At 35.8% G+C, this 26,311-nt stretch overlaps 2 protein-coding genes across 2 annotated transcripts; one reads left to right on the top strand and one right to left on the bottom strand.

Moving 5' to 3' along the window:
• The first annotated feature begins 4,191 nt into the window (after nucleotides 1–4,191).
• On the top strand, nucleotides 4,192–9,131 carry slc25a35 (solute carrier family 25 member 35). Its single transcript, XM_087807153.1, has 5 exons — nucleotides 4,192–4,891; nucleotides 5,041–5,106; nucleotides 5,205–5,357; nucleotides 6,310–6,444; nucleotides 8,227–9,131. Exons 1-5 carry the CDS (start codon nucleotides 4,520–4,522, stop codon nucleotides 8,395–8,397), a joined length of 897 nt encoding a protein of 298 aa, XP_087663279.1. The 5' UTR covers nucleotides 4,192–4,519; the 3' UTR covers nucleotides 8,398–9,131.
• A 55-nt stretch (nucleotides 9,132–9,186) lies between these two features.
• LOC148065609 (mannose-P-dolichol utilization defect 1 protein-like) lies at nucleotides 9,187–25,296 on the bottom strand. The gene is made up of 7 exons (XM_087807478.1): nucleotides 25,158–25,296; nucleotides 25,030–25,095; nucleotides 23,714–23,846; nucleotides 17,895–17,980; nucleotides 10,134–10,249; nucleotides 9,967–10,077; nucleotides 9,187–9,897 (listed from the first exon to the last, which is right to left on the bottom strand). Exons 1-7 carry the CDS (start codon nucleotides 25,240–25,242, stop codon nucleotides 9,793–9,795), a joined length of 702 nt encoding a protein of 233 aa, XP_087663604.1. The 5' UTR covers nucleotides 25,243–25,296; the 3' UTR covers nucleotides 9,187–9,792.
• Nucleotides 25,297–26,311: the final 1,015 nt, after the last annotated feature.

Raw genomic sequence — 26,311 nt, 5'->3', positions numbered from 1 at the left:
TGTGGAGTCTCTGCATCATCTCAGCTCATGCCACCTGTCAATCACTCATGATCTCTGATCAGCTGTCAATCACCACAGACATCTGACAAGCTGATCCTTTAAAAGGAAAGTTTGGATGAAAATATTTATGGTTCCTGTTGATGTTGACATGAGCTCAATGTAACAGCAGGTGTCAGTGTCAGTAACATGTCAGTAACGTGTCAGTAACGTGTCAGTAACATGTCAGTAACGTGTCAGTAACGTGTCAGTAACGTGTCAGTAACGTGTCAGTAACGTGTCAGTGTCAGTAACATGTCAGTAACGTGTCAGTAACATGTCAGTAACGTGTCAGTGTTAGTAATATGTCAGTAACATGTCAGTAACGTGTCAGTAACATGTCAGTAACCTGTCAGTAACGTGTCAGTAACGTGTCAGTAACGTGTCAGTAACGTGTCAGTAACATGTCAGTAACATGTCAGTAACGTGTCAGTAACGTGTCAATAACGTATCAGTAACGTGTCAGTAACGTGTCAGTAACATGTCAGTGTCAGTAACATGTCAGTAACGTGTCAGTAACGTGTCAGTAACATGTCAGTAACGTGTCAGTAACGTGTCAGTAACGTGTCAGTAACGTGTCAGTAACGTGTCAGTAACGTGTCAGTGTCAGTAACATGTCAGTAACGTGTCAGTAACATGTCAGTAACGTGTCAGTGTTAGTAATATGTCAGTAACATGTCAGTAACGTGTCAGTAACATGTCAGTAACCTGTCAGTAACGTGTCAGTAACGTGTCAGTAACGTGTCAGTAACGTGTCAGTAACATGTCAGTAACATGTCAGTAACGTGTCAGTAACGTGTCAATAACGTATCAGTAACGTGTCAGTAACGTGTCAGTAACATGTCAGTGTCAGTAACATGTCAGTAACGTGTCAGTAACGTGTCAGTAACATGTCAGTAACGTGTCAGTAACGTATCAGTAACGTGTCAGTAACGTGTCAGTAACGTGTCAGTGTCAGTAACATGTCAGTAACGTGTCAGTGTCAGTAACATGTCAGTAACGTGTCAGTGTCAGTAACATGTCAGTGATGTGTCAGTAACGTGTCAGTGTCAGTAACATGTCAGTAACGTGTCAGTGTCAGTAACGTGTCAGTAACGTGTCAGTGTCAGTAACATGTCAGTAACGTGTCAGTGTCAGTAACGTGTCAGTAACATGTCAGTAACGTGTCAGTGTTAGTAATATGTCAGTAACATGTCAGTAACGTCGCAGTGTCAGTAACATGTCAGTAACGTGTCAGTAACATGTCAGTAACGTGTCAGTGTCAGTAACGTGTCAGTAACGTGTCAGTAACATGTCAGTAACATGTCAGTAACGTGTCAGTGTCAGTAACATGTCAGTAACGTGTCAGTGTCAGTAACATGTCAGTAACGTGTCAGTAACGTGTCAGTGTTAGTAATATGTCAGTAACATGTCAGTAACGTGTCAGTAACATGTCAACAACATGTCAGTAACATGTCAGTAACGTGTCAGTGTCAGTAACATGTCAGTAACATGTCAGTAACATGTCAGTAACGTGTCAGTAACATGTCAGTAACATGTCAGTAACATGTCAGTAACGTGTCAGTAACATGTCAGTAACATGTCAGTAACATGTCAGTAACGTGTCAGTGTCAGTAACATGTCAGTAACATGTCAGTAACGTGTCAGTAACATGTCAGTAACATGTCAGTACCATGTCAGTAACATGTTAGTAACATGTCAGTAACGTGTCAGTAACGTGTCAGTAACATCTCAGTAACATGTCAGCAACATGTCAGTAACGTGTCAGTAACATGTCAGTAACGTGTCAGTGTCAGTAACGTGTCAGTGTCAGTAACATGTCAGTAACGTGTCAGTAACATGTCAGTAACATGTCAGTAACGTGTCAGTGTCAGTAACATGTCAGTAACGTGTCAGTAACGTGTCAGTAACATGTCAGTAACGTGTCAGTGTCAGTAACATGTCAGTAACATGTCAGTAATGTGTCAGTAACATGTCAGTAACATGTCAGTAACATGTCAGTAACGTGTCAGTAACGTGTCAGTAACATGTCAGTAACATGTCAGTAACATGTCAGTAACGTGTCAGTGTCAGTAACATGTCAGTAACATGTCAGTAACGTGTCAGTAACGTGTCAGTAACGTGTCAGTAACATGTCAGTAACATGTCAGTAACATGTCAGTAACGTGTCAGTAACGTGTCAGTAACATGTCAGTAACGTGTCAGTAACATGTCAGTAACGTGTCAGTAACATGTCAGTAACATGTCAGTAACATGTCAGTAACGTGTCAGTAACATGTCAGTAACGTGTCAGTAACATGTCAGTAACGTGTCAGTAACGTGTCAGTAACATGTCAGTAACGTGTCAGTAACATGTCAGTAACGTGTCAGTAACATGTCAGTAACATGTCAGTAACGTGTCAGTAACATGTCAGTAACATGTCAGTAACATGTCAGTAACGTGTCAGTAACATGTCAGTAACGTGTCAGTAACATGTCAGTAACATGTCAGTAACATGTCAGTAACGTGTCAGTAACATGTCAGTAACGTGTCAGTAACATGTCAGTAACGTGTCAGTAACGTGTCAGTAACATGTCAGTAACGTGTCAGTAACATGTCAGTAACGTGTCAGTAACGTGTCAGTAACATGTCAGTAACATGTCAGTAACATGTCAGTAACATGTCAGTAACGTGTCAGTAACATGTCAGTAACATGTCAGTAACATGTCAGTAACGTGTCAGTAACATGTCAGTAACGTGTCAGTAACATGTCAGTAACGTGTCAGTAACGTGTCAGTAACATGTCAGTAACGTGTCAGTAACATGTCAGTAACGTGTCAGTAACGTGTCAGTAACATGTCAGTAACATGTCAGTAACATGTCAGTAACGTGTCAGTAACATGTCAGTAACATGTCAGTAACATGTCAGTAACGTGTCAGTAACATGTCAGTAACGTGTCAGTAACGTGTCAGTAACATGTCAGTAACATGTCAGTAACATGTCAGTAACATGTCAGTAACGTGTCAGTAACGTGTCAGTAACATGTCAGTAACATGTCAGTAACGTGTCAGTAACATGTCAGTAACGTGTCAGTAACGTGTCAGTAACGTGTCAGTAACATGTCAGTAACATGTCAGTAACATGTCAGTAACATGTCAGTAACATGTCAGTAACGTGTCAGTAACGTGTCAGTAACATGTCAGTAACATGTCAGTAACATGTCAGTAACATGTCAGTAACGTGTCAGTAACGTGTCAGTAACGTGTCAGTAACATGTCAGTAACATGTCAGTAACATGTCAGTAACGTGTCAGTAACATGTCAGTCTAAAGGTCAAGTTGACGTAAATCCTCGTCTCAACACTGAAGATACTTTTAGAACAGAATAGAACATGTTTATTCATCCAGAGGGAAACACACTTTCACAGCACAGTTGAAAAAATAAAGTGCAAGGAAAAAAGAAATAATAAAAGAGATCATAAAAAAATAAAATAAAACGATCTTAAAGATATACAAATGATTTACAATATTAGAAATATTTTCTTCCACATGATCTCGAGGAGATTCTGTTTCCAGGATCTGATGAGTTGAGACGATGGTTCGTCAACTCATGATCTGATCGTCATGACAACCTTCTTCTTGTTCTTCATGTCAACTTCTCAAGACCTTCTGCTCCATCGTCTCTCTGGCGCCCCCTGTGTCTGAACTGTGAACTCTAATGAAAACTAGTGTTGAGCGTCACGTCAACTGTGACGTCACGAATCAAATAAGAACAAACATAAAAACTAAATGATGATAATAAACAATTGGTCAATATTAAAATATGATGAAAGACACTTTAAAGCAGCGAATAATCAAAGGAGATTAAAATGGTTTCTCGAGAAAATGTCAAATCACACAATAATCATGTATTTATTTTTGTGTAACAATTTGTTGTAATTTTAAACATTTTCTTTGAGAGAAAAATATATTTTTATATTTGTGTCGCTTGTTTAACGCACGTGCCCTGAGTCGTCTGTGATTGGATGAGGAAGAGGAGCGTCCATCTTATGACGCGTTCAAGGAGCGTCCATCTTATGACGCGTTCAAGGAGCGTCCATCTTATGACGCGTTCAAGGAGCGTCCATCTTATGACGCGTTCAAGGAGCGTCCATCTTATGACGCGTTCAAGGAGCGTCCATCTTATGACGCGTTCAAGGAGCTGTTTCTCCGCGTTTTTCTTCTCTTGTCAAACTGAAGATCAGCAACATTTACGAGTAAATATTCTCGTGTGATGATGTTTGTCTGACACTTGTGTCTCAGTCGAGATCCGTGGATTTATTAATATGAAGATCCTTCAGAGACTGAACCTGTGAAAGGAAGACGCTAAGAATTCCGAGCAGGCGAGGTGTCCGTGAAGGGCTCTCGAGCGCGTCATCACTGGACAGGAAGTGGTGGCTCGTGCGGCTCGGAGAGTGTAGAGATAAGAGGAAATAAGATAAGATAAGACGAGATAAGAGAAGTCATGGACTTCCTGTTGGCGGGGGTCGCCTCCTGCGGCGCATGCGTGATCAGCAACCCCCTGGAGGTGGTGAAGACCCGGATGCAGCTGCAGGGGGAGCTGCAGGCTCGCGGCTCGTACCACGTGTTCTACAGGAACGTCTTCCACGCCTTCTGGACCATCGCCAAGGTGGACGGACTGGCGGGTCTGCAGCGGGGTCTGGTCCCCGGACTCATGTACCAGTTCTGCATGAACGGGGTCCGGCTCGGGTCCTACTCCGTCATCGAGTCCTGCGGCTACATCCGCACGGACGGCAGGGTCAGCGCGGTCAAGGCCACCGTGGCGGGAGCAGTGGCGGGAGTCGTGGGCGCCGTGATGGGGAGTCCGGTCTACCTGGTGAGTTCACCTGCCCGAGGACCTCAGAGCTTCATCTGGATCCAGTGAGGATTGGAGGGTTTTGTGTTCCACCTGCGGCTGCTTTGTTTACACAACGTTCTTCAAGTGTGAACATACATGAACAAAGTGCATGAAACCTGTTTGTACAGGTGAAGACTCACCTGCAGAGTCAGGCCCCCGCCTCCATCGCCGTGGGTCACCAGTACCACTACCAGGTAACCTCGCACCGAGCCCGTGGGTCCCTCAGTAACTCGGGTCGCGGGTCCCTCAGTAACTCGGGTCGCGGGTCCCTCAGTAACTCCGGCTCTTCCAGGGAACGTTCCAGGCGCTCCGGGACATCTATAGGCAGCACGGGGTCCTGGGGCTGTGGAGGGGCTCGGGCGCTGCGGTGCCGCGGGTCAGCGTCGGCTCGGCCACGCAGCTCTGCACCTTCTCTTCAGCCAAGGAGCTGGTGACGGACCTGCAGGTCAGAACCTTTCATTTCAACTCCAGGGTTTAATGCTGCTCGACGAGAGACGGTGGTTGCGCTCATTGTTTTTCTTAGAATGTTCAAACAAAAGCCTTTATTACCTTCATTTGGTTGTTGTTAAATAATGTGTATTATTGTTGTTGTAGTTGAAATAATGACATCAGTTCTTGTTTTTATAGTCAGTCCCTGACCCGGTCCCCGACCTGTTCTCTGACCCAGTCCTTTGACCCGTTCCCCGACCCTGACCCGTTCCCTGACTCGTTCCCTGACCCGTTCCCTGACTCGTTCCCTGACCCGTTCCCTGACTCGTTCCCTGACCCGTTCCCTGACTCGTTCCCTGACCCGTTCCCTGACCCGTTCCCTGACTCGTTCCCTGACTCGTTCCCTGACTCGTTACCCGACTCGTTACCCGACCCGGTCCCCGACCCCTTCCCTGACCCGGTCCCTACCTGTTCTCTGACCCGTTCCCTGACTCGTTCCCTGACCCGTTCCCTGACCCGTTCCCCGACCCTGACCCGTTCCCTGACTCGTTCCCTGACCCGTTCCCTGACCCGTTCCCCGACCCTGACTCGTTCCCTGACCCGTTCCCTGACCCGTTCCCCGACCCTGACCCGTTCCCTGACTCGTTCCCTGACCCGTTCCCTGACCCGTTCCCCGACCCTGACTCGTTCCCTGACCCGTTCCCTGACTCGTTCCCTGACCCGTTCCCTGACCCGTTCCCCGACCCTGACTCGTTCCCTGACTCGTTCCCTGACTCGTTCCCTGACTCGTTACCCGACTCGTTCCCTGACTCGTTACCCGACTCGTTACCCGACCCGGTCCCTTAAGTCGTCCACAAGTGTATGTTTTGAGATGGAAGAGAAAAGAAAGAGTTTTGAAAAGAAAAGTAAAAAATCAGTGGTTTTCTGGAGTGCTGTCCAGAGTGTCCCTGAAGGTGTTGTCCCTGCAGGTGTTCCCTCAAGACAGCTGGCTCCTCCCTCTGACTGCAGGCATGATCAGCAGCGTTGCCGTGGTGATAGCCATGACGCCCTTCGACGTGGTGAGCACGAGACTCTACAACCAGCCGGTGGATCAACACGGACAGGTCGGTTCACCTGGATGTTATTGTTATTAGTGTTATTATTGTTATGATGTTATTATTGTTATGATGTTATTATTGTTATGAAGGTATTAGTGTTATTATTGTTATGATGTTATTAGTGTTATTATTGTTATGAAGGTATTAGTGTTATTATTGTTATGATGTTATTAGTGTTATTATTGTTATTATTGTTATGAAGGTATTAGTGTTATTATTGTTATGATGTTATTATTGTTATTATAGTTATGAAGGTATTAGTGTTATTATTGTTATGATGTTATTATTGTTATTATAGTTATGAAGGTATTAGTGTTATTATTGTTATGAAGGTATTAGTGTTATTATTGTTATGATGTTATTATTGTTATGAAGGTATTAGTGTTATTATTGTTATGAAGGTATTAGTGTTATTATTGTTATGATGTTATTAGTGTTATTATTGTTATGAAGGTATTAGTGTTATTATTGTTATGCTGTTATTATTGTTATGAAGGTATTAGTGTTATTATTGTTATGATGTTATTAGTGTTATTATTGTTATGATGTTATTAGTGTTATTATTGTTATGAAGGTATTAGTGTTATTATTGTTATGCTGTTATTATTGTTATGATGTTATTAGTGTAAAGCGCTTTGAGTGATGAATAAGCATAGAAAGAGCTTTATAAGTAAAAACCATTTACCATTACAAGAAGAATTAATCTAAGTGTTGCATCATGGGAGGAGTGTTGGTGCTCCATGTGTTCACTGATGACAGTGTTGCATCATGGGAGGAGTGTTGGTGCTCCATGTGTTCACTGATGACAGTGTTGCATCATGGGAGGAGTGTTGGTGCTCCATGTGTTCACTGATGACAGTGTTGCATCATGGGAGGAGCATTGATGCTCCATGTGTTCACTGATGACAGTGTTGCATCATGGGAGGAGCATTGATGCTCCATGTGTTCACTGATGACAGTGTTGCATCATGGGAGGAGCATTGATGCTCCATGTGTTCACTGATGACAGTGTTGCATCATGGGAGGAGCATTGGTGCTCCATGTGTTCACTGATGACAGTGTTGCATCATGGGAGGAGTGTTGATGCTCCATGTGTTCACTGATGACAGTGTTGCATCATGGGAGGAGCATTGATGCTCCATGTGTTCACTGATGACAGTGTTGCATCATGGGAGGAGCATTGATGCTCCATGTGTTCACTGATGACAGTGTTGCATCATGGGAGGAGCATTGATGCTCCATGTGTTCACTGATGACAGTGTTGCATCATGGGAGGAGCATTGGTGCTCCATGTGTTCACTGATGACAGTGTTGCATCATGGGAGGAGCGTTGGTGCTCCATGTGTTCACTGATGACAGTGTTGCATCATGGGAGGAGCATTGATGCTCCATGTGTTCACTGATGACAGTGTTGCATCATGGGAGGAGCATTGATGCTCTAGTGTTGCATCATGGGAGGAGCATTGATGCTGCATGTGTTCACTGATGACAGTGTTGCATCATGGGAGGAGCATTCGTGCTCCATGTGTTCACTGATGACAGTGTTGCATCATGGGAGGAGCATTGATGCTCCATGTGTTCACTGATGACTGTGTTGCATCATGGGAGGAGCATTGATGCTCCATGTGTTCACTGATGACAGTGTTGCATCATGGGAGGAGCATTGATGCTCCATGTGTATTACTGTGTTAGTATTTATTATGTTATATTATTTATTTGTTATTATTATTATATTACTGTGTTATTATTGTATTATTGAACTCAATGACATGTTGTCTAAACGCTCAGGGTCGCATCTATCGAGGGTTCGTCGACTGCTTCTCTCAGACTCTGGCGAAGGAAGGATTCCTCGGCGTCTATAAGGGACTCGGAGCCTCGTACTTCCGGGTCGGACCTCACACCGTCCTGTGCCTGTTCTTCTGGGACCAGCTCCGGGGATTCTACCGCAGGTTGAACTGACTCCAGCGACCCACGAGTCATGAGACACGTCCTCACCCGAGGTCACCCGAGGTCACCCGAGGTCACCCGAGGTCACTCTCCACTTCCAGAAATGATTGACGCCACTGATGTGCCATAACATTATGACCAGCAATATTTAAATGAATAGTTTTAAGAGATTTTAGTTATAAATTAATTGATCTGAAGTTTTTATGTAGCAGGAGATTTGTAGACATGGCTGGTCATAATGTTATGGCTTATTCTTCTAGATTGTTTGCTTTGTGAAATGTTTTTGTGTGTTTGGCATCAATGGTAGGATGATTCTCAAAGGTTGCTGGTTAGAGTAAAAGTTTATCTGGTGTGTGTGTATGTTTGTGTGTATATATGTTCATGTATATGTACTTGTGTTTATATGTATATGTACATGTACATGTATTTGTACATTTGTATATGTTTGTGTGTATATATGTACATGTATTTGTATATGTACATGTGTATAAATGTACATGTGTATTTGTTTGTGTGTATATATGTACATGTATTTGTACATGTGTATATGTTTGTGTGTATATATGTACATGTATTTGTACATGTGTATATGTTTGTGTGTATATATGTACATGTATTTGTACATGTGTATATACTCATTCTAGTGTTTGTAATGAAGATGTTCATCTATTAAACAATTAATATAAATGTTTTTTAAAGATATAAATATGTATTTTAAAGATTTAAATATACTAATATGTTTTAAATATGTGTTTTGTACACAAAGATAGTTAAAGAGGCAATTAAAGTGTCTCACAATGATTTCTTTGTTAATATTTTTTTATTCCTTTGAATCATCGACACTCGTCAGTGTGACAACACAAGTCATGTGACTCGTCATGTCACTCAAACCTTTGACTCACCATGACGTCAGAACAGGTCAATGATACCTGGTGCTGACCTGATCAAACCTGTGGAGGGCGCTGTTGGAATGTTTCAGTCAAGAACCTTTTACTTGTGATTGACAGCTGAGATACACAACTTGTGTGTGATGAAGTGTAACAGCTGAGATACACAACTTGTGTGTGATGAAGTGTAACAGCTGAGATACACAACTTGTGTGTGAAGTGTAACAGCTGAGATACACAACTTGTGTGTGAAGTGTAACAGCTGAGATACACAACTTGTACGTGATGAAGTGTAACAGCTGAGATACACAACTTGTGTGTGATGAAGTGTAACAGCTGAGATACACAACTTGTGTGTGATGAAGTGTAACAGCTGAGATACACAACTTGTGTGTGATGAAGTGTAACAGCTGAGATACACAACTTGTGCGTGATGAAGTGTAACAGCTGAGATACACAACTTGTGCGTGATGAAGTGTAACAGCTGAGATACACAACTTGTTTGTTGTCATGTGAGTCATTAGTCTTCCTTTTGTTTGTTGCTGGTGAAGAGCTGAGCCAGAAGGAAACAACTGAGGCAGGAGGACAAAGAGAAGATCAACGTGTCCAGAGAACATCCAGAGTCCTGCAACGATACTCACTGTTAGTGTGTGTGTGAGTGTGTGAGTGTGTGAGTGTGAGAGAGAGAGTTGACCTGCATGGAGATGAAGGACGTCCCCAGAGAAGACATCCATGTGAGGAGGACAGACGTCGTGGACAGGTGACGAGTGTGTTTGCTGCGATGGTTTGAAAAGACTTGAAAAGCCTGAGAGAGGAAGTGTTAGTGTCGTCGTCACTCTGGCGGAGGAACACCTGACACACCTTACTGAGGACCAGAGCAGCCGAGCTGGAGCGATTCAGCAGCAACAGATGAGACGAGTTGATGCAGAAGACGAGCAAATACATGGAGGCTCCTGACACCAGCAGCAGCAGCAGCCCTGGACACATGTTATGATGTCTTGGTGTTATGATGTCATAATGTTATGATGTCATAATGTTATGATGTCATAATGTTATGATGTTATAATGTTATGATGTCTTGATGTTATGATGTCATAATGTTATGATGTTATGATGTCTTGGTGTTATGATGTCATAATGTTATGATGTTATAATGTTATGATGTCTTGGTGTTATGATGTCATAATGTTATGATGTTATGATGTTATGATGTCTTGGTGTTATGATGTCATAATGTTATGATGTCTTGGTGTTATGATGTCATAATGTTATGATGTCTTGATGTTATGATGTCATAATGTTATGATGTTATGATGTCATGATGTTATAATGTTATGATGTCTTGATATTATGATGTTATAATGTTATGATGTCTTGATATTATGATGTCATGATGTCGTGATGTTATGATGTCATGATGTTATGATGTCATGATGTCATGATGTTGTGACGTCGTGATGTCATGATGTTATGATGTCATGATGTCATGATGTTGTGACGTCGTGATGTTATGATGTCATGATGTTATGATGTCATGATGTTGTGACGTCGTGATGTCATGATGTCATGATGTCATGATGTTGTGACGTCGTGATGTTATGATGTCATGATGTTATGATGTTATGATGTCATGATGTTATGATGTTATGATGTCATGATGTCATGATGTTGTGACGTCGTGATGTTATGATGTCATGATGTTATGATGTTATGATGTCATGATGTCATGATGTTGTGACGTCGTGATGTTATGATGTCATGATGTCATGATGTTATGATGTTATGATGTCATGATGTCATGATGTTGTGACGTCGTGATGTTATGATGTCATGATGTCATGATGTTATGATGTTATGATGTTATGATGTCATGATGTCATGATGTTGTGACGTCGTGATGTTATGATGTCATGATGTTATGATGTTATGATGTCATGATGTCATGATGTTGTGACGTCGTGATGTTATGATGTCATGATGTCATGATGTTATGATGTTATGATGTCATGATGTCATGATGTCATGATGTTGTGACGTCGTGATGTTATGATGTCATGATGTTGTGACGTCGTGATGTTATGATGTCATGATGTCATGATGTTGTGACGTCGTGATGTCATGATGTTATGATGTCATGATGTCATGATGTCATGATGTTATGATGTCATGATGTTATGATGTCATGATGTCATGATGTTGTGACGTCGTGATGTCATGATGTCATGATGTTGTGACGTCGTGATGTTATGATGTCATGATGTTATGATGTTATGATATCTTGATATCTTGATATTATGATGTCATAATGTTATGATGTTATAATGTTATGATGTCTTGATATTATGATGTCATAATGTTATGATGTCTTGATATTATGATGTCATAATGTTATGATGTTTGATGTTATGATGTTATGATGTCATGATGTTATGATGTCATGATGTCATGATGTTATGATGTCATGATGTTATGATGTCATGATGTCATGATGTCATGATGTTGTGACGTCGTGATGTTATGATGTCATGATGTTATGATGTCATGATGTCATGATGTCATGATGTTGTGACGTCGTGATGTTATGATGTCATGATGTTATGATGTCATGATGTTATGATGTTATGATGTTATGATGTTATGATGTCATGATGTCATGATGTTATGATGTCATGATGTCTTGATGTTATGATGTCATGATGTTATGATGTTGTGACGTCGTGATGTTATGATGTCATGATGTTGTGACGTCGTGATGTTATGATGTCATGATGTTATGATGTCATGATGTCTTGATGTTATGATGTCATGATGTCATGATGTTATGATGTTATGATGTCATGATGTTATGATGTCATGATGTCTTGATGTTATGATGTCATGATGTTGTGACGTCGTGATGTTATGATGTTATGATGTCATGATGTCATGATGTCATGATGTCTTGATGTTATGATGTCATGATGTTGTGACGTCGTGATGTTATGATGTCATGATGTTATGATGTCATGATGTCTTGATGTTATGATGTCATGATGTCATGATGTTGTGACGTCGTGATGTTATGATGTCATGATGTCATGATGTCTTGATGTTATGATGTCATGATGTTGTGACGTCGTGATGTTATGATGTCATGATGTCATGATGTTGTGACGTCGTGATGTTATGATGTCATGATGTTATGATGTCATGATGTTATGATGTCATGATGTCATGATGTTATGATGTCATGATGTCTTGATGTTATGATGTCATGATGTTATGATGTTGTGACGTCGTGATGTTATGATGTCATGATGTTGTGACGTCGTGATGTTATGATGTCATGATGTTATGATGTCATGATGTCTTGATGTTATGATGTCATGATGTCATGATGTTGTGACGTCGTGATGTTATGATGTCATGATGTCATGATGTTGTGACGTCGTGATGTTATGATGTTATGATGTCATGATGTCATGATGTTATGATGTCATGATGTCATGATGTTATGATGTTATGATGTCATGATGTCATGATGTTGTGACGTCGTGATGTTATGATGTCATGATGTTATGATGTTATGATGTCATGATGTCATGATGTTATGATGTCATGATGTCATGATGTTATGATGTTATGATGTCATGATGTTATGATGTCATGATGTTGTGACGTCGTGATGTTATGATGTTATGATGTCATGATGTCATGATGTTATGATGTTATGATGTCATGATGTTGTGACGTTGTGATGTTATGATGTTATGATGTCATGATGTCATGATGTTATGATGTTATGATGTCATGATGTTGTGACGTCGTGATGTTATGATGTTATGATGTCATGATGTCATGATGTTATGATGTTATGATGTCATGATGTTATGATGTCTTGATGTTATGATGTCATGATGTTGTGACGTCGTGATGTTATGATGTCATGATGTTATGATGTTATGATGTCTTGATATTATGATGTCATAATGTTATGATGTCATGATGTCATGATGTTGTGACGTCATGATGTTATGATGTCATGATGTCATGATGTTATGATGTTATGATGTCATGATGTTATGATGTCATGATGTCATGATGTTATGATGTTATGATGTCATGATGTTATGATGTCATGATGTCATGATGTCATAATGTTATGATGTCATGATGTCATGATGTCATGATGTCATGACGTCATGATATTATGATGTCATGATGTCATGATGTTATGATGTTATGATGTCATGATGTTATGATGTCATGATGTTATGATGTCATGATGTCATGATGTCATGATGTCATGATGTTGTGACGTCATGATGTTATGATGTCATGATGTCATGATGTTATGATGTCATGATGTCATGATGTCATGATGTTGTGACGTCATGATGTTATGATGTTGTGACGTCATGATGTTATGATGTCATGATGTTATGATGTTATGATGTTATGATGTTATGATGTCATGATGTTATGATGTTATAATGTCATGATAATATGATGTTATAATGTTATGATGTCATGATGTCATGATGTTGTGACGTCATGAGGTTATGATGTCATGATGTTATGATGTTATGATGTCATGATGTTATGACGTCATGATGTCATGATGTCATGATGTTGTGACGTCGTGATGTTATGATGTTATGATGTTGTGACGTCGTGATGTTATGATGTTATGATGTTGTGACGTCGTGATGTTATGATGTCATGATGTTGTGACGTCGTGATGTTATGATGTCATGATGTTGTGATGTTATGATGTCTTGATATTATGATGTCATAATGTTATGATGTTATGATGTTATAATGTTATGATGTCTTGATATTATGATGTCATAATGTTATGATGTCTTGATATTATGATGTTATGATGTTATAATGTCATGATGTCTTGATATTATGATGTCATGATGTCATGATGTTGTGACGTCGTGATGTTATGATGTTATGATGTCATGATGTCATGATGTTATGATGTTATGATGTTATGATGTCATGATGTTATGATGTTATGATGTTATGATGTTATGATGTCATGATGTCATGATGTTGTGACGTCGTGATGTTATGATGTTATGATGTCATGATGTTATGATGTTATGATGTCATGATGTTATGATGTCATGATGTCATGATGTCATGATGTTGTGACGTCGTGATGTTATGATGTCATGATGTTATGATGTTATGATGTTATGATGTTATGATGTCATGATGTCATGATGTCATGATGTTGTGACGTCGTGATGTTATGATGTCATGATGTTATGATGTCATGATGTCATGATGTCATGATGTTGTGACGTCGTGATGTTATGATGTCATGATGTTATGATGTTATGATGTTATGATGTTATGATGTCATGATGTCATGATGTCATGATGTTGTGACGTCGTGATGTTATGATGTTATGATGTCATGATGTCATGATGTTGTGACGTCGTGATGTTATGATGTTATGATGTCATGATGTCATGATGTTGTGACGTCGTGATGTTATGATGTTATGATGTCATGATGTCATGATGTTATGATGTTATGATGTCATGATGTTGTGACGTCGTGATGTCATGATGTTATGATGTCATGATGTCATGATGTCATGATGTTGTGACGTCGTGATGTTATGATGTCATGATGTTATGATGTCATGATGTCATGATGTCATGATGTCATGATGTTGTGACGTCGTGATGTTATGATGTCATGATGTTGTGACGTCGTGATGTTATGATGTCATGATGTTGTGACGTCGTGATGTTATGATGTTATGATGTTATAATGTTATGATGTCTTGATATTATGATGTCATAATGTTATGATGTCTTGATATTATGATGTTATGATGTTATAATGTTATGATGTCTTGATATTATGATGTCATGATGTCATGATGTCATGATGTTGTGACGTCGTGATGTTATGATGTTATGATGTTATGATGTCATGATGTCATGACGTCGTGATGTTATGATGTCATGATGTTATGATGTCATGATGTTATGATGTTATGATGTCATGATGTTATGATGTCATGATGTCATGATGTTGTGACGTCGTGATGTTATGATGTTATGATGTCATGATGTTATGATGTTATGATGTCATGATGTTATGATGTTATGATGTCATGATGTCATGATGTCATGATGTTATGATGTTATGATGTTATGATGTCATGATGTCATGATGTTGTGACGTCGTGATGTTATGATGTTATGATGTCATGATGTTATGATGTTATGATGTCATGATGTTATGATGTTATGATGTTATGATGTCATGATGTTATGATGTCATGATGTTATGATGTTATGATGTTATGATGTTATGATGTCATGATGTTATGATGTTATGATGTCATGATGTCATGATGTTGTGACGTCGTGATGTTATGATGTTATGATGTCATGATGTTATGATGTTATGATGTTATGATGTCATGATGTTATGATGTTATGATGTTATGATGTCATGATGTCATGATGTTGTGACGTCGTGATGTTATGATGTCATGATGTTATGATGTTATGATGTTATGATGTCATGATGTCATGATGTTATGATGTCATGATGTCATGATGTCATGATGTTGTGACGTCGTGATGTTATGATGTCATGATGTTATGATGTTATGATGTTATGATGTCATGATGTCATGATGTCATGATGTTGTGACGTCGTGATGTTATGATGTGATGATGTTATGATGTCATGATGTCATGATGTTGTGACGTCGTGATGTTATGATGTTATGATGTCATGATGTCATGATGTCATGATGTTATGATGTTATGATGTCATGATGTCATGATGTTGTGACGTCGTGATGTCATGATGTTATGATGTCATGATGTCATGATGTCATGATGTTGTGACGTCGTGATGTTATGATGTCATGATGTTATGATGTCATGATGTCATGATGTCATGATGTCATGATGTCATGACGTCGTGATGTTATGATGTCATGATGTTGTGACGTCGTGATGTTATGATGTTATGATGTCATGATGTTGTGACGTCGTGATGTTATGATGTTATGATGTTATAATGTTATGATGTCTTGATATTATGATGTCATAATGTTACGATGTCTTGATATTATGATGTCATAATGTTATGATGTCTTGATATTATGATGTTATGATGTTATAATGTTATGATGTCTTGATATTATGATGTCATGATGTCATGATGTCATGATGTTGTGACGTCGTGATGTTATGATGTTATGATGTTATGATGTCATGATGTTATGATGTCATGATGTTATGATGTCATGATGTCATGATGTTATGATGTTATGATGTCATGATGTCATGATGTCATGATGTTGTGACGTCGTGATGTTATGATGTCATGATGTTATGATGTCATGATGTCATGATGTCATGATGTCATGATGTTGTGACGTCGTGATGTTATGATGTCATGATGTTGTGACGTCGTGATGTTATGATGTTATAATGTTATGATGTCTTGATATTATGATGTCATAATGTTACGATGTCTTGATATTATGATGTCATAATGTTATGATGTCTTGATATTATGATGTTATGATGTTATAATGTTATGATGTCTTGATATTATGATGTCATGATGTCATGATGTCATGATGTCATGATGTTGTGACGTCGTGATGTTATGATGTTATGATGTCATGATGTTATGATGTTATGATGTTATGATGTTATGATGTCATGATGTCATGATGTCATGATGTTGTGACGTCGTGATGTTATGATGTGATGATGTTATGATGTCATGATGTCATGATGTCATGATGTTGTGACGTCGTGATGTTATGATGTTATGATGTCATGATGTCATGATGTTATGATGTTATGATGTTATGATGTCATGATGTCATGATGTTGTGACGTCGTGATGTCATGATGTTATGATGTCATGATGTCATGATGTCATGATGTTGTGACGTCGTGATGTTATGATGTCATGATGTTATGATGTCATGATGTCATGATGTCATGACGTCGTGATGTTATGATGTCATGATGTCATGATGTTGTGACGTCGTGATGTTATGATGTTATGATGTTATAATGTTATGATGTCTTGATATTATGATGTCATAATGTTACGATGTCTTGATATTATGATGTCATAATGTTATGATGTCTTGATATTATGATGTTATGATGTTATAATGTTATGATGTCTTGATATTATGATGTCATGATGTCATGATGTCATGATGTTGTGACGTCGTGATGTTATGATGTTATGATGTTATAATGTTATGATGTCTTGATATTATGATGTCATAATGTTACGATGTCTTGATATTATGATGTCATAATGTTATGATGTCTTGATATTATGATGTTATGATGTTATAATGTTATGATGTCTTGATATTATGATGTTATGATGTCATGATGTTGTGACGTCGTGATGTTATGATGTTATGATGTTATGATGTCATGATGTCATGACGTCGTGATGTTATGATGTTATGATGTCATGATGTCATGATGTTATGATGTCATGATGTTATGATGTCATGATGTTATGATGTCATCACACAAACTTACTGATAACATAATTCTGTCTTTAAAAAAGACACAGAAACACAAAAACAAACATAAATCAATAAATACCTGTGAATGTTTGACCTTGAAAGTGCAGGATCAGGAAGATGATCATTAACGTCTGACACACGACAAACATCCGCTCGGACCACACTCTGAAAACACATAAGAAGTCAAACATGAGAAGAATAAGAAGTATAAACATAAGAAGTATAAACATAAGAAGTCAAACGTGAGAAGTATAAGAAGTATAAACATAAGAAGTATAAACATAAGAAGTCAAACGTGAGAAGTATAAGAAGTATAAACATAAGAAGTCAAACGTGAGAAGAATAAGAAGTATAAACATAAGAAGTATAAACATAAGAAGTCAAACGTGAGAAGTATAAGAAGTATAAACATAAGAAGTCAAACGTGAGAAGAATAAGAAGTATAAACATAAGAAGTATAAACATAAGAAGTCAAACGTGAGAAGAATAAGAAGTATAAACATAAGAAGTATAAACATAAGAAGTCAAACGTGAGAAGAATAAGAAGTATAAACATAAGAAGTCAAACATGAGAAGAATAAGAAGTATAAACATAAGAAGTATAAACATAAGAAGTCAAACATGAGAAGAATAAGAAGTATAAACATAAGAAGTATAAACATAAGAAGTCAAACGTGAGAAGTATAAGAAGTATAAACATAAGAAGCCAAACATAACAAGAATAAGAAGTATAAACATAAGAAGTCAAACATGAGAAGAATAAGAAGTATAAACATAAGAAGTCAAACATAAGAAGAATAAGAAGTATAAACATAAGAAGTCAAACGTGAGAAGTATAAGAAGTATAAACATAAGAAGTCAAACATAAGAAGAATAAGAAGTATAAACATAAGAAGTATAAGAAGTATAAACATAAGAAGAATAAGAAGTATAAACATAAGAAGTCAAACATGAGAAGTATAAGAAGAATAAACACAAGATGTCAAACATAAGAAGAATAAGAAGTATAAACATAAGAAGTATAAACATAAGAAGTCAAACATGAGAAGTATAAGAAGTATAAACACAAGAAGAATAATAACTATAAACATAAGAAGTCAAACATGAGAAGTATAAGAAGTATAAACATAAGAAGTATAAGAAGTATAAACATAAGAAGTCAAACATGAGAAGTATAAGAAGTATAAACATAAGAAGAATAATAAGTATAAACATAAGAAGAATAAGAAGTATAAACATAAGAAGTATAAGAAGTATAAACATAAGAAGAATAAGAAGTATAAGAAGAATGAACATAAGAAGAATAAGAAGAATAAGAAGTATAAACATAAGAAGAATAAGAAGTATAAACTAAGAAGTATAAGAAGAACAAGAAGTATAAGAAGTATAAACATAAGAAGAATAAGAAGTATAAGAAGTATGAACATAAGAAGAATAAGAAGTATAAACTAAGAAGTATAAGAAGAACAAGAAGTATAAGAAGTATAAACATAAGAAGAATAAGAAGTTTTAACATAAGAAGTATGAACATAAGAAGAATAAGAAGTATAAGAAGTATGAACATAAGAAGAATAAGAACAATAAGAAGCATAAGAAGTATGAACATAAGAAGAATAAGAAGTATAAGAAGTATAAGAAGTATGAACATAAGAAGAATAAGAAGTATAAGAAGTATGAACATAAGAAGAATAAGAAGTATAAGAAGTATGAACATAAGAAGAATAAGAAGTATAAGAAGTATGAACATAAGAAGAATAAGAAGTATAAGAAGTATAAGAAGTATGAACATAATAAGAATAAGAAGTATAAGAAGTATGAACATAAAAAGAATAAGAAGTATAAGAAGTATGAACATAAGAAGAATAAGAAGTATAAGAAGTATGAACATAAGAAGAATAAGAAGTATAAGAAGTATGAACATAAAAAGAATAAGAAGTATAAGAAGTATGAACATAAGAAGAATAAGAAGAATAAGAAGTATAAGAAGTATGAACATAAGAAGAATAAGAAGTATAAGAAGTATGAACATAAGAAGAATAAGAAGTATAAGAAGTATAAGAAGTATGAACATAAAAAGAATAAGAAGTATAAGAAGTATAAGAAGTACAAGAAGTATAAGAAGTGTGAACATAAGACGAATAAGAAGTATAAGAAGAATGAACATAAGAAGAAGAAGAATAAGAAGTATAAGAAGTATAAGAAGTATGAACATAAGAAGAATAAGAAGTATAAGAAGTATGATCATAAGAAGAATAAGAAGAATAAGAAGTATAAGAAGTATAAGAAGTATGAACATAAGAAGAATAAGAAGTATAAGAAGTATGAACATAAGAAGAATAAGAAGAATAAGAAGTATAAGAAGTATAAGAAGTATAAGAAGTATAAGAAGTATGAACATAAAAAGAATAAGAAGTATAAGAAGTATAAGAAGTATGAACATAAGAAGAATAAGAAGTACAAGAAGTATAAAAAGTGTGAACATAAGACGAATAAGAAGTATAAGAAGTATGAACATAAAAAGAATAAGAAGTATAAGAAGTATAAGAAGTATGAACATAAGAAGAATAAGAAGAATAAGAATAATAAGAAGAATAAGAAGTACAAGAATTATAAGAAGTGTGAACATAAGACGAATAAGAAGTATAAGAAGTATGAACATAAGAAGAATAAGAAGAATAAGAAGTATAAGAAGTATGAACATAAGAAGAATAAACATAAGAAGTCAAACGTGAGAAGAATAAGAAGTATAAACATAAGAAGTATAAACATAAGAAGTCAAACGTGAGAAGAATAAGAAGTATAAACATAAGAAGTCAAACATGAGAAGAATAAGAAGTATAAACATAAGAAGTATAAACATAAGAAGTCAAACATGAGAAGAATAAGAAGTATAAACATAAGAAGTATAAACATAAGAAGTCAAACGTGAGAAGTATAAGAAGTATAAACATAAGAAGCCAAACATAACAAGAATAAGAAGTATAAACATAAGAAGTCAAACATGAGAAGAATAAGAAGTATAAACATAAGAAGTCAAACATAAGAAGAATAAGAAGTATAAACATAAGAAGTCAAACGTGAGAAGTATAAGAAGTATAAACATAAGAAGTATAAGAAGTATAAACATAAGAAGAATAAGAAGTATAAACATAAGAAGTCAAACATGAGAAGTATAAGAAGAATAAACACAAGATGTCAAACATAAGAAGAATAAGAAGTATAAACATAAGAAGTATAAACATAAGAAGTCAAACATGAGAAGTATAAGAAGTATAAACACAAGAAGAATAAGAAGTATAAACATAAGAAGTATAAACATAAGAAGTCAAACATGAGAAGTATAAGAAGTATAAACATAAGAAGTATAAGAAGTATAAACATAAGAAGTCAAACATGAGAAGTATAAGAAGTATAAACATAAGAAGAATAAGAAGTATAAACATAAGAAGAATAAGAAGTATAAACATAAGAAGTATAAGAAGTATAAACATAAGAAGAATAAGAAGTATAAGAAGAATGAACATAAGAAGAATAAGAAGAATAAGAAGTATAAACATAAGAAGAATAAGAAGTATAAACTAAGAAGTATAAGAAGAACAAGAAGTATAAGAAGTATAAACATAAGAAGAATAAGAAGTATAAGAAGTATGAACATAAGAAGAATAAGAAGTATAAACTAAGAAGTATAAGAAGAACAAGAAGTATAAGAAGTATAAACATAAGAAGAATAAGAAGTTTTAACATAAGAAGTATGAACATAAGAAGAATAAGAAGTATAAGAAGTATGAACATAAGAAGAATAAGAAGAATAAGAAGCATAAGAAGTATGAACATAAGAAGAATAAGAAGTATAAGTATAAGAAGTATGAACATAAGAAGAATAAGAAGTATAAGAAGTATGAACATAAGAAGAATAAGAAGTATAAGAAGTATGAACATAAGAAGAATAAGAAGTATAAGAAGTATGAACATAAGAAGAATAAGAAGTATAAGAAGTATAAGAAGTATGAACATAATAAGAATAAGAAGTATAAGAAGTATGAACATAAAAAGAATAAGAAGTATAAGAAGTATGAACATAAGAAGAATAAGAAGTATAAGAAGTATGAACATAAGAAGAATAAGAAGTATAAGAAGTATGAACATAAAAAGAATAAGAAGTATAAGAAGTATGAACATAAGAAGAATAAGAAGAATAAGAAGTATAAGAAGTGTGAACATAAGACGAATAAGAAGTATAAGAAGAATGAACATAAGAAGAAGAAGAATAAGAAGTATAAGAAGTATAAGAAGTATGAACATAAGAAGAATAAGAAGTATAAGAAGTATGATCATAAGAAGAATAAGAAGAATAAGAAGTATAAGAAGTATGAACATAAGAAGAATAAGAAGTATAAGAAGTATGAACATAAGAAGAATAAGAAGAATAAGAAGTATAAGAAGTATAAGAAGTATAAGAAGTATAAGAAGTATGAACATAAAAAGAATAAGAAGTATAAGAAGTATAAGAAGTATGAACATAAGAAGAATAAGAAGTACAAGAAGTATAAAAAGTGTGAACATAAGACGAATAAGAAGTATAAGAAGTATGAACATAAAAAGAATAAGAAGAATAAGAATAATAAGAAGAATAAGAAGTACAAGAATTATAAGAAGTGTGAACATAAGACGAATAAGAAGTATAAGAAGTATGAACATAAGAAGAATAAGAAGAATAAGAAGTATAAGAAGTATGAACATAAGAAGAATAAGAAGTATAAGAAGTATGATCATAAGAAGAATAAGAAGTATAAGAAGTATAAGAAGTATGAACATAAGAAGAATAAGAAGTATAAGAAGTATGAACATAAGAAGAATAAGAAGTATAAGAAGTATAAGAAGTATAAGAAGTATGAACATAAGAAGAATAAGAAGAATAAGAACTATAAGAAGTATGAACATAAGAAGTATAAGAAGAATAAGTATAAGAAGTATAAGAAGTATGAACATAAGAAGAATAAGAAGTATAAGAAGTATGAACATAAGAAGAATAAGAAGTATAAGAAGTATGAACATAAAAAGAATAAGAAGTATAAGAAGTATGAACATTAAAAAGAATAAGAAGTATAAGAAGTATGAACATAAGAAGAATAAGAAGAATAAGAAGTACAAGAATTATAAGTGTGAACATAAGACGAATAAGAAGTATAAGAAGTATGAACATAAGAAGAATAAGAAGAATAAGAAGTATAAGAAGTATAAGAAGTATAAGAAGTATGAACATAAGAAGAATAAGAAGTATAAGAAGTATGATCATAAGAAGAATAAGAAGTATAAGAAGTATAAGAAGTATAAGAAGTATGAACATAAGAAGAATAAGAAGTATAAGAAGTATGAACATAAGAAGAATAAGAAGTATAAGAAGTATGAACATAAGAAGAATAAGAAGTATAAGAAGTATAAGAAGTATGAACATAAGAAGAATAAGAAGTATAAGAAGTATGAACATAAGAAGAATAAGAAGTATAAGAAGTATGAACATAAGAAGAATAAGAAGTATAAGAAGTATGAACATAAGAAGAATAAGAAGAATAAGAAGTATAAGAAGTATAAGAAGTATAAGAAGTATGAACATAAGAAGAATAAGAAGAATAAGAAGTATAAGAAGTATAAGAAGTATGAACATAAGAAGAATAAGAAGAATAAGAAGTATAAGAAGTATAAGAAGTATGAACATAAGAAGAATAAGAAGAATAAGAAGTATAAGAAGTATAAGAAGTATAAGAAGTATGAACATAAGAAGAATAAGAAGAATAAGAAGTATAAGAAGTATAAGAAGTATGAACATAAGAAGAATAAGAAGAATAAGAAGTATAAGAAGTATAAGAAGTATAAGAAGTATAAGAAGTATGAACCTACACAAAGGGGAAGTTGCTGCTGATGCTGAACACGACTGGACATGAAACCACGTAAAGCTGCAGCATCATCGACGTGAGACTCAAACCTTCACAGCTTCCTCTTCTCAGGACGAGGATCAGTTGAAAAAGTTGAGCTGCGAACATTTGAAGAAGTTTCTTTGTCGTTCTAGAACCTCCTCAAACCACAGAAGAAGAAGTTGACCTTCACACGTCTGTGTTTCAAGTCATCCCTTCTTTAATGAAGTGTTTTCAACATTCATGTCCACAGCAACTATTCACTGCTATTACAAAGACATTGTTTTCATGTCTAAACAAGAAGGATCTGTTTCGCCTGCAGTTCATAGTCTGAGCTGCTCTAGTAGAAGAACTTACATTTCTGCTTCAAACTCTTCACTAGTTTCTTTCAGGATCATTTTAAAATTCTTACTTTCAGATCTATTCATGGTCAGACCTTCATGATCTGATCCAGACTTACACCCCAGCTCGGGCTCTGAGGTCTGTGGATCAGAATCTACTGATGGTTCCTGAACTTCTGGACCAGAGGAGAGAAATCCTTCCAGACTGTTGCTCCTAAGCTTTGGAACCATCTCTGTGTTTGATGATCTACTGACTCCTTCAAGAAACATCTGTGTTTGATGATCTACTGACTCCTTCAAGAAACATGTGTGTTTGATGATCTACTGACTCCTTCAAGAAACATGTGTGTTTGATGATCTACTGACTCCTTCAAGAAACATCAGTGTTTGATGATCTACTGACTCCTTCAAGAAACATGTGTGTTTGATGATCTACTGACTCCTTCAAGAAACATGTGTGTTTGATGATCTACTGACTCCTTCAAGAAACATCTGTGTTTGATGATCTACTGACTCCTTCAAGAAACATCTGTGTTTGATGATCTACTGACTCCTTCAAGAAACATCTGTGTTTGATGATCTACTGACTCCTTCAAGAAACATCTCAACTTTGTTTGTCTTGATCTTTAAAGTATTTTAACTGAGTATTGTTTTGATAAAGTTCTTTGTGACTCTGGTCTGGAAACATATTTACAAATAACTAAACGGTGCTAATGTTAAGATAAATCTGAGAAAAAATAAAAGGTGTCAAATAAAAAGTAAATGAAAGTAAAAGTGGTTTAAACTGGTTTTATAATGTATTATTATTGTCGTAAATAAAGTGATCAAATCTTCCAAAGATTCGTTCAAAGACACACAACTGATGTTGTCATGTTTACGAAAGTCAATGAACGCATCTCGACAGATAACATCTGATTACGTCATTGATCGTGAATCAATCACAATGATCGATCAATCTCACCGAAAAGTGCATCAAGCAGGATCCAGAAGGAGAAGATCTTCCTCAGGACGAACACAACACATGGAACTACAAACACAAACACAAATGTTCACGTGAGACGTTCAGGTGCAGCGAAGCTTCAGACTCACCGTGGAAGTGAAAGTTGACGACGAGTCTCTCGTAACATTTCTCCGGCATCAGGAACAGAAGCAGGAAGTTCTTGAAGGAAGACATGTCTGAGGAGAAGAAGACGTGACCCCGTTATTTACAGACTCCCCTGAACTGAGGTCACGCCCACACCTGTAGTGCGGAAGTGCTTGACTTGCGTCAAGACTCGTTGTAAATCAGCGGCTTCACTGAACAAGAAAAAAAGTCGCAGAAACAAAAACAAACAGATTTTTAATCAACAAATTCTCGTGGAAGGTCAGGTTTATAAGACAAGAAGATAACGTAACTAACGTGTGAACGAAGTGAAGTCAACAAACTATTACAGGACTTTACGTTTTGCGCAGCCGCCGTGAACGCAACACTGTTCACGACAAGAAGTCAATAAATAATAGTATTTGATTCATTCATGTTTTGTTACCCGAGTAACCTTACTATTACCATGATTACCTTACACTTACCATGAGTAACCTTACTATTACCATGATTACCTTACTCTTACCATGATTAACCTTACTATTACCATGATTACCTTACTCTTACCATGATTAACCTTACTATTACCATGATTACCTTACTCTTACCATGATTAACCTTACTATTACCATGATTACCTTACACTTACCATGATTAACCTTACTATTACCATGATTACCTTACACTTACCATGATTAACCTTACTATTACCATGATTACCTTACTCTTACCATGATTAACCTTACTATTACCATGATTACCTTACTCTTACCATGATTAACCTTACTATTACCATGATTACCTTACACTTACCATGAGTAACCTTACTATTACCATGATTACCTTACTCTTACCATGATTAACCTTACTATTACCATGATTACCTTACACTTACCATGAGTAACCTTACTATTACCATGATTACCTTACTCTTACCATGATTAACCTTACTATTACCATGATTACCTTACACTTACCATGAGTAACCTTACTATTACCATGATTACCTTACTCTTACCATGAGTAACCTTACTATTACCATGATTACCTTACTCTTACCATGAGTAACCTTACTATTACCATGATTACCTTACTCTTACCATGATTAACCTTACTATTACCATGATTACCTTACTCTTACCATGATTAACCTTACTATTAC

This window comes from Callionymus lyra, chromosome 14, assembly GCF_982586985.1.
Source record: "Callionymus lyra chromosome 14, fCalLyr1.hap1.1, whole genome shotgun sequence".
Taxonomy (NCBI): domain Eukaryota; kingdom Metazoa; phylum Chordata; class Actinopteri; order Syngnathiformes; family Callionymidae; genus Callionymus; species Callionymus lyra.
This window is presented reverse-complemented; position numbering and strand designations above follow the sequence as displayed.

Coding starts and splice junctions, on each gene's coding strand:
- LOC148065609 (XM_087807478.1), bottom strand. CDS start 25,242: ATGTCTTCCTTCAAGAACTTCCTGCTTCTGTTCCTGATGCCGGAGAAA. Junction 10,250..17,894: donor TCAAGGTCAAACATTCACAG/GTATTTATTGAT, acceptor ACATGTGTCCAG/GGCTGCTGCTGCTGCTGGTG. Junction 10,078..10,133: donor CTGCTCTGGTCCTCAGTAAG/GTGTGTCAGGTG, acceptor TTCCTCTCTCAG/GCTTTTCAAGTCTTTTCAAA.
- slc25a35 (XM_087807153.1), top strand. CDS start 4,520: ATGGACTTCCTGTTGGCGGGGGTCGCCTCCTGCGGCGCATGCGTGATC. Junction 4,892..5,040: donor TGGGGAGTCCGGTCTACCTG/GTGAGTTCACCT, acceptor CTGTTTGTACAG/GTGAAGACTCACCTGCAGAG. Junction 5,358..6,309: donor AGCTGGTGACGGACCTGCAG/GTCAGAACCTTT, acceptor TTGTCCCTGCAG/GTGTTCCCTCAAGACAGCTG.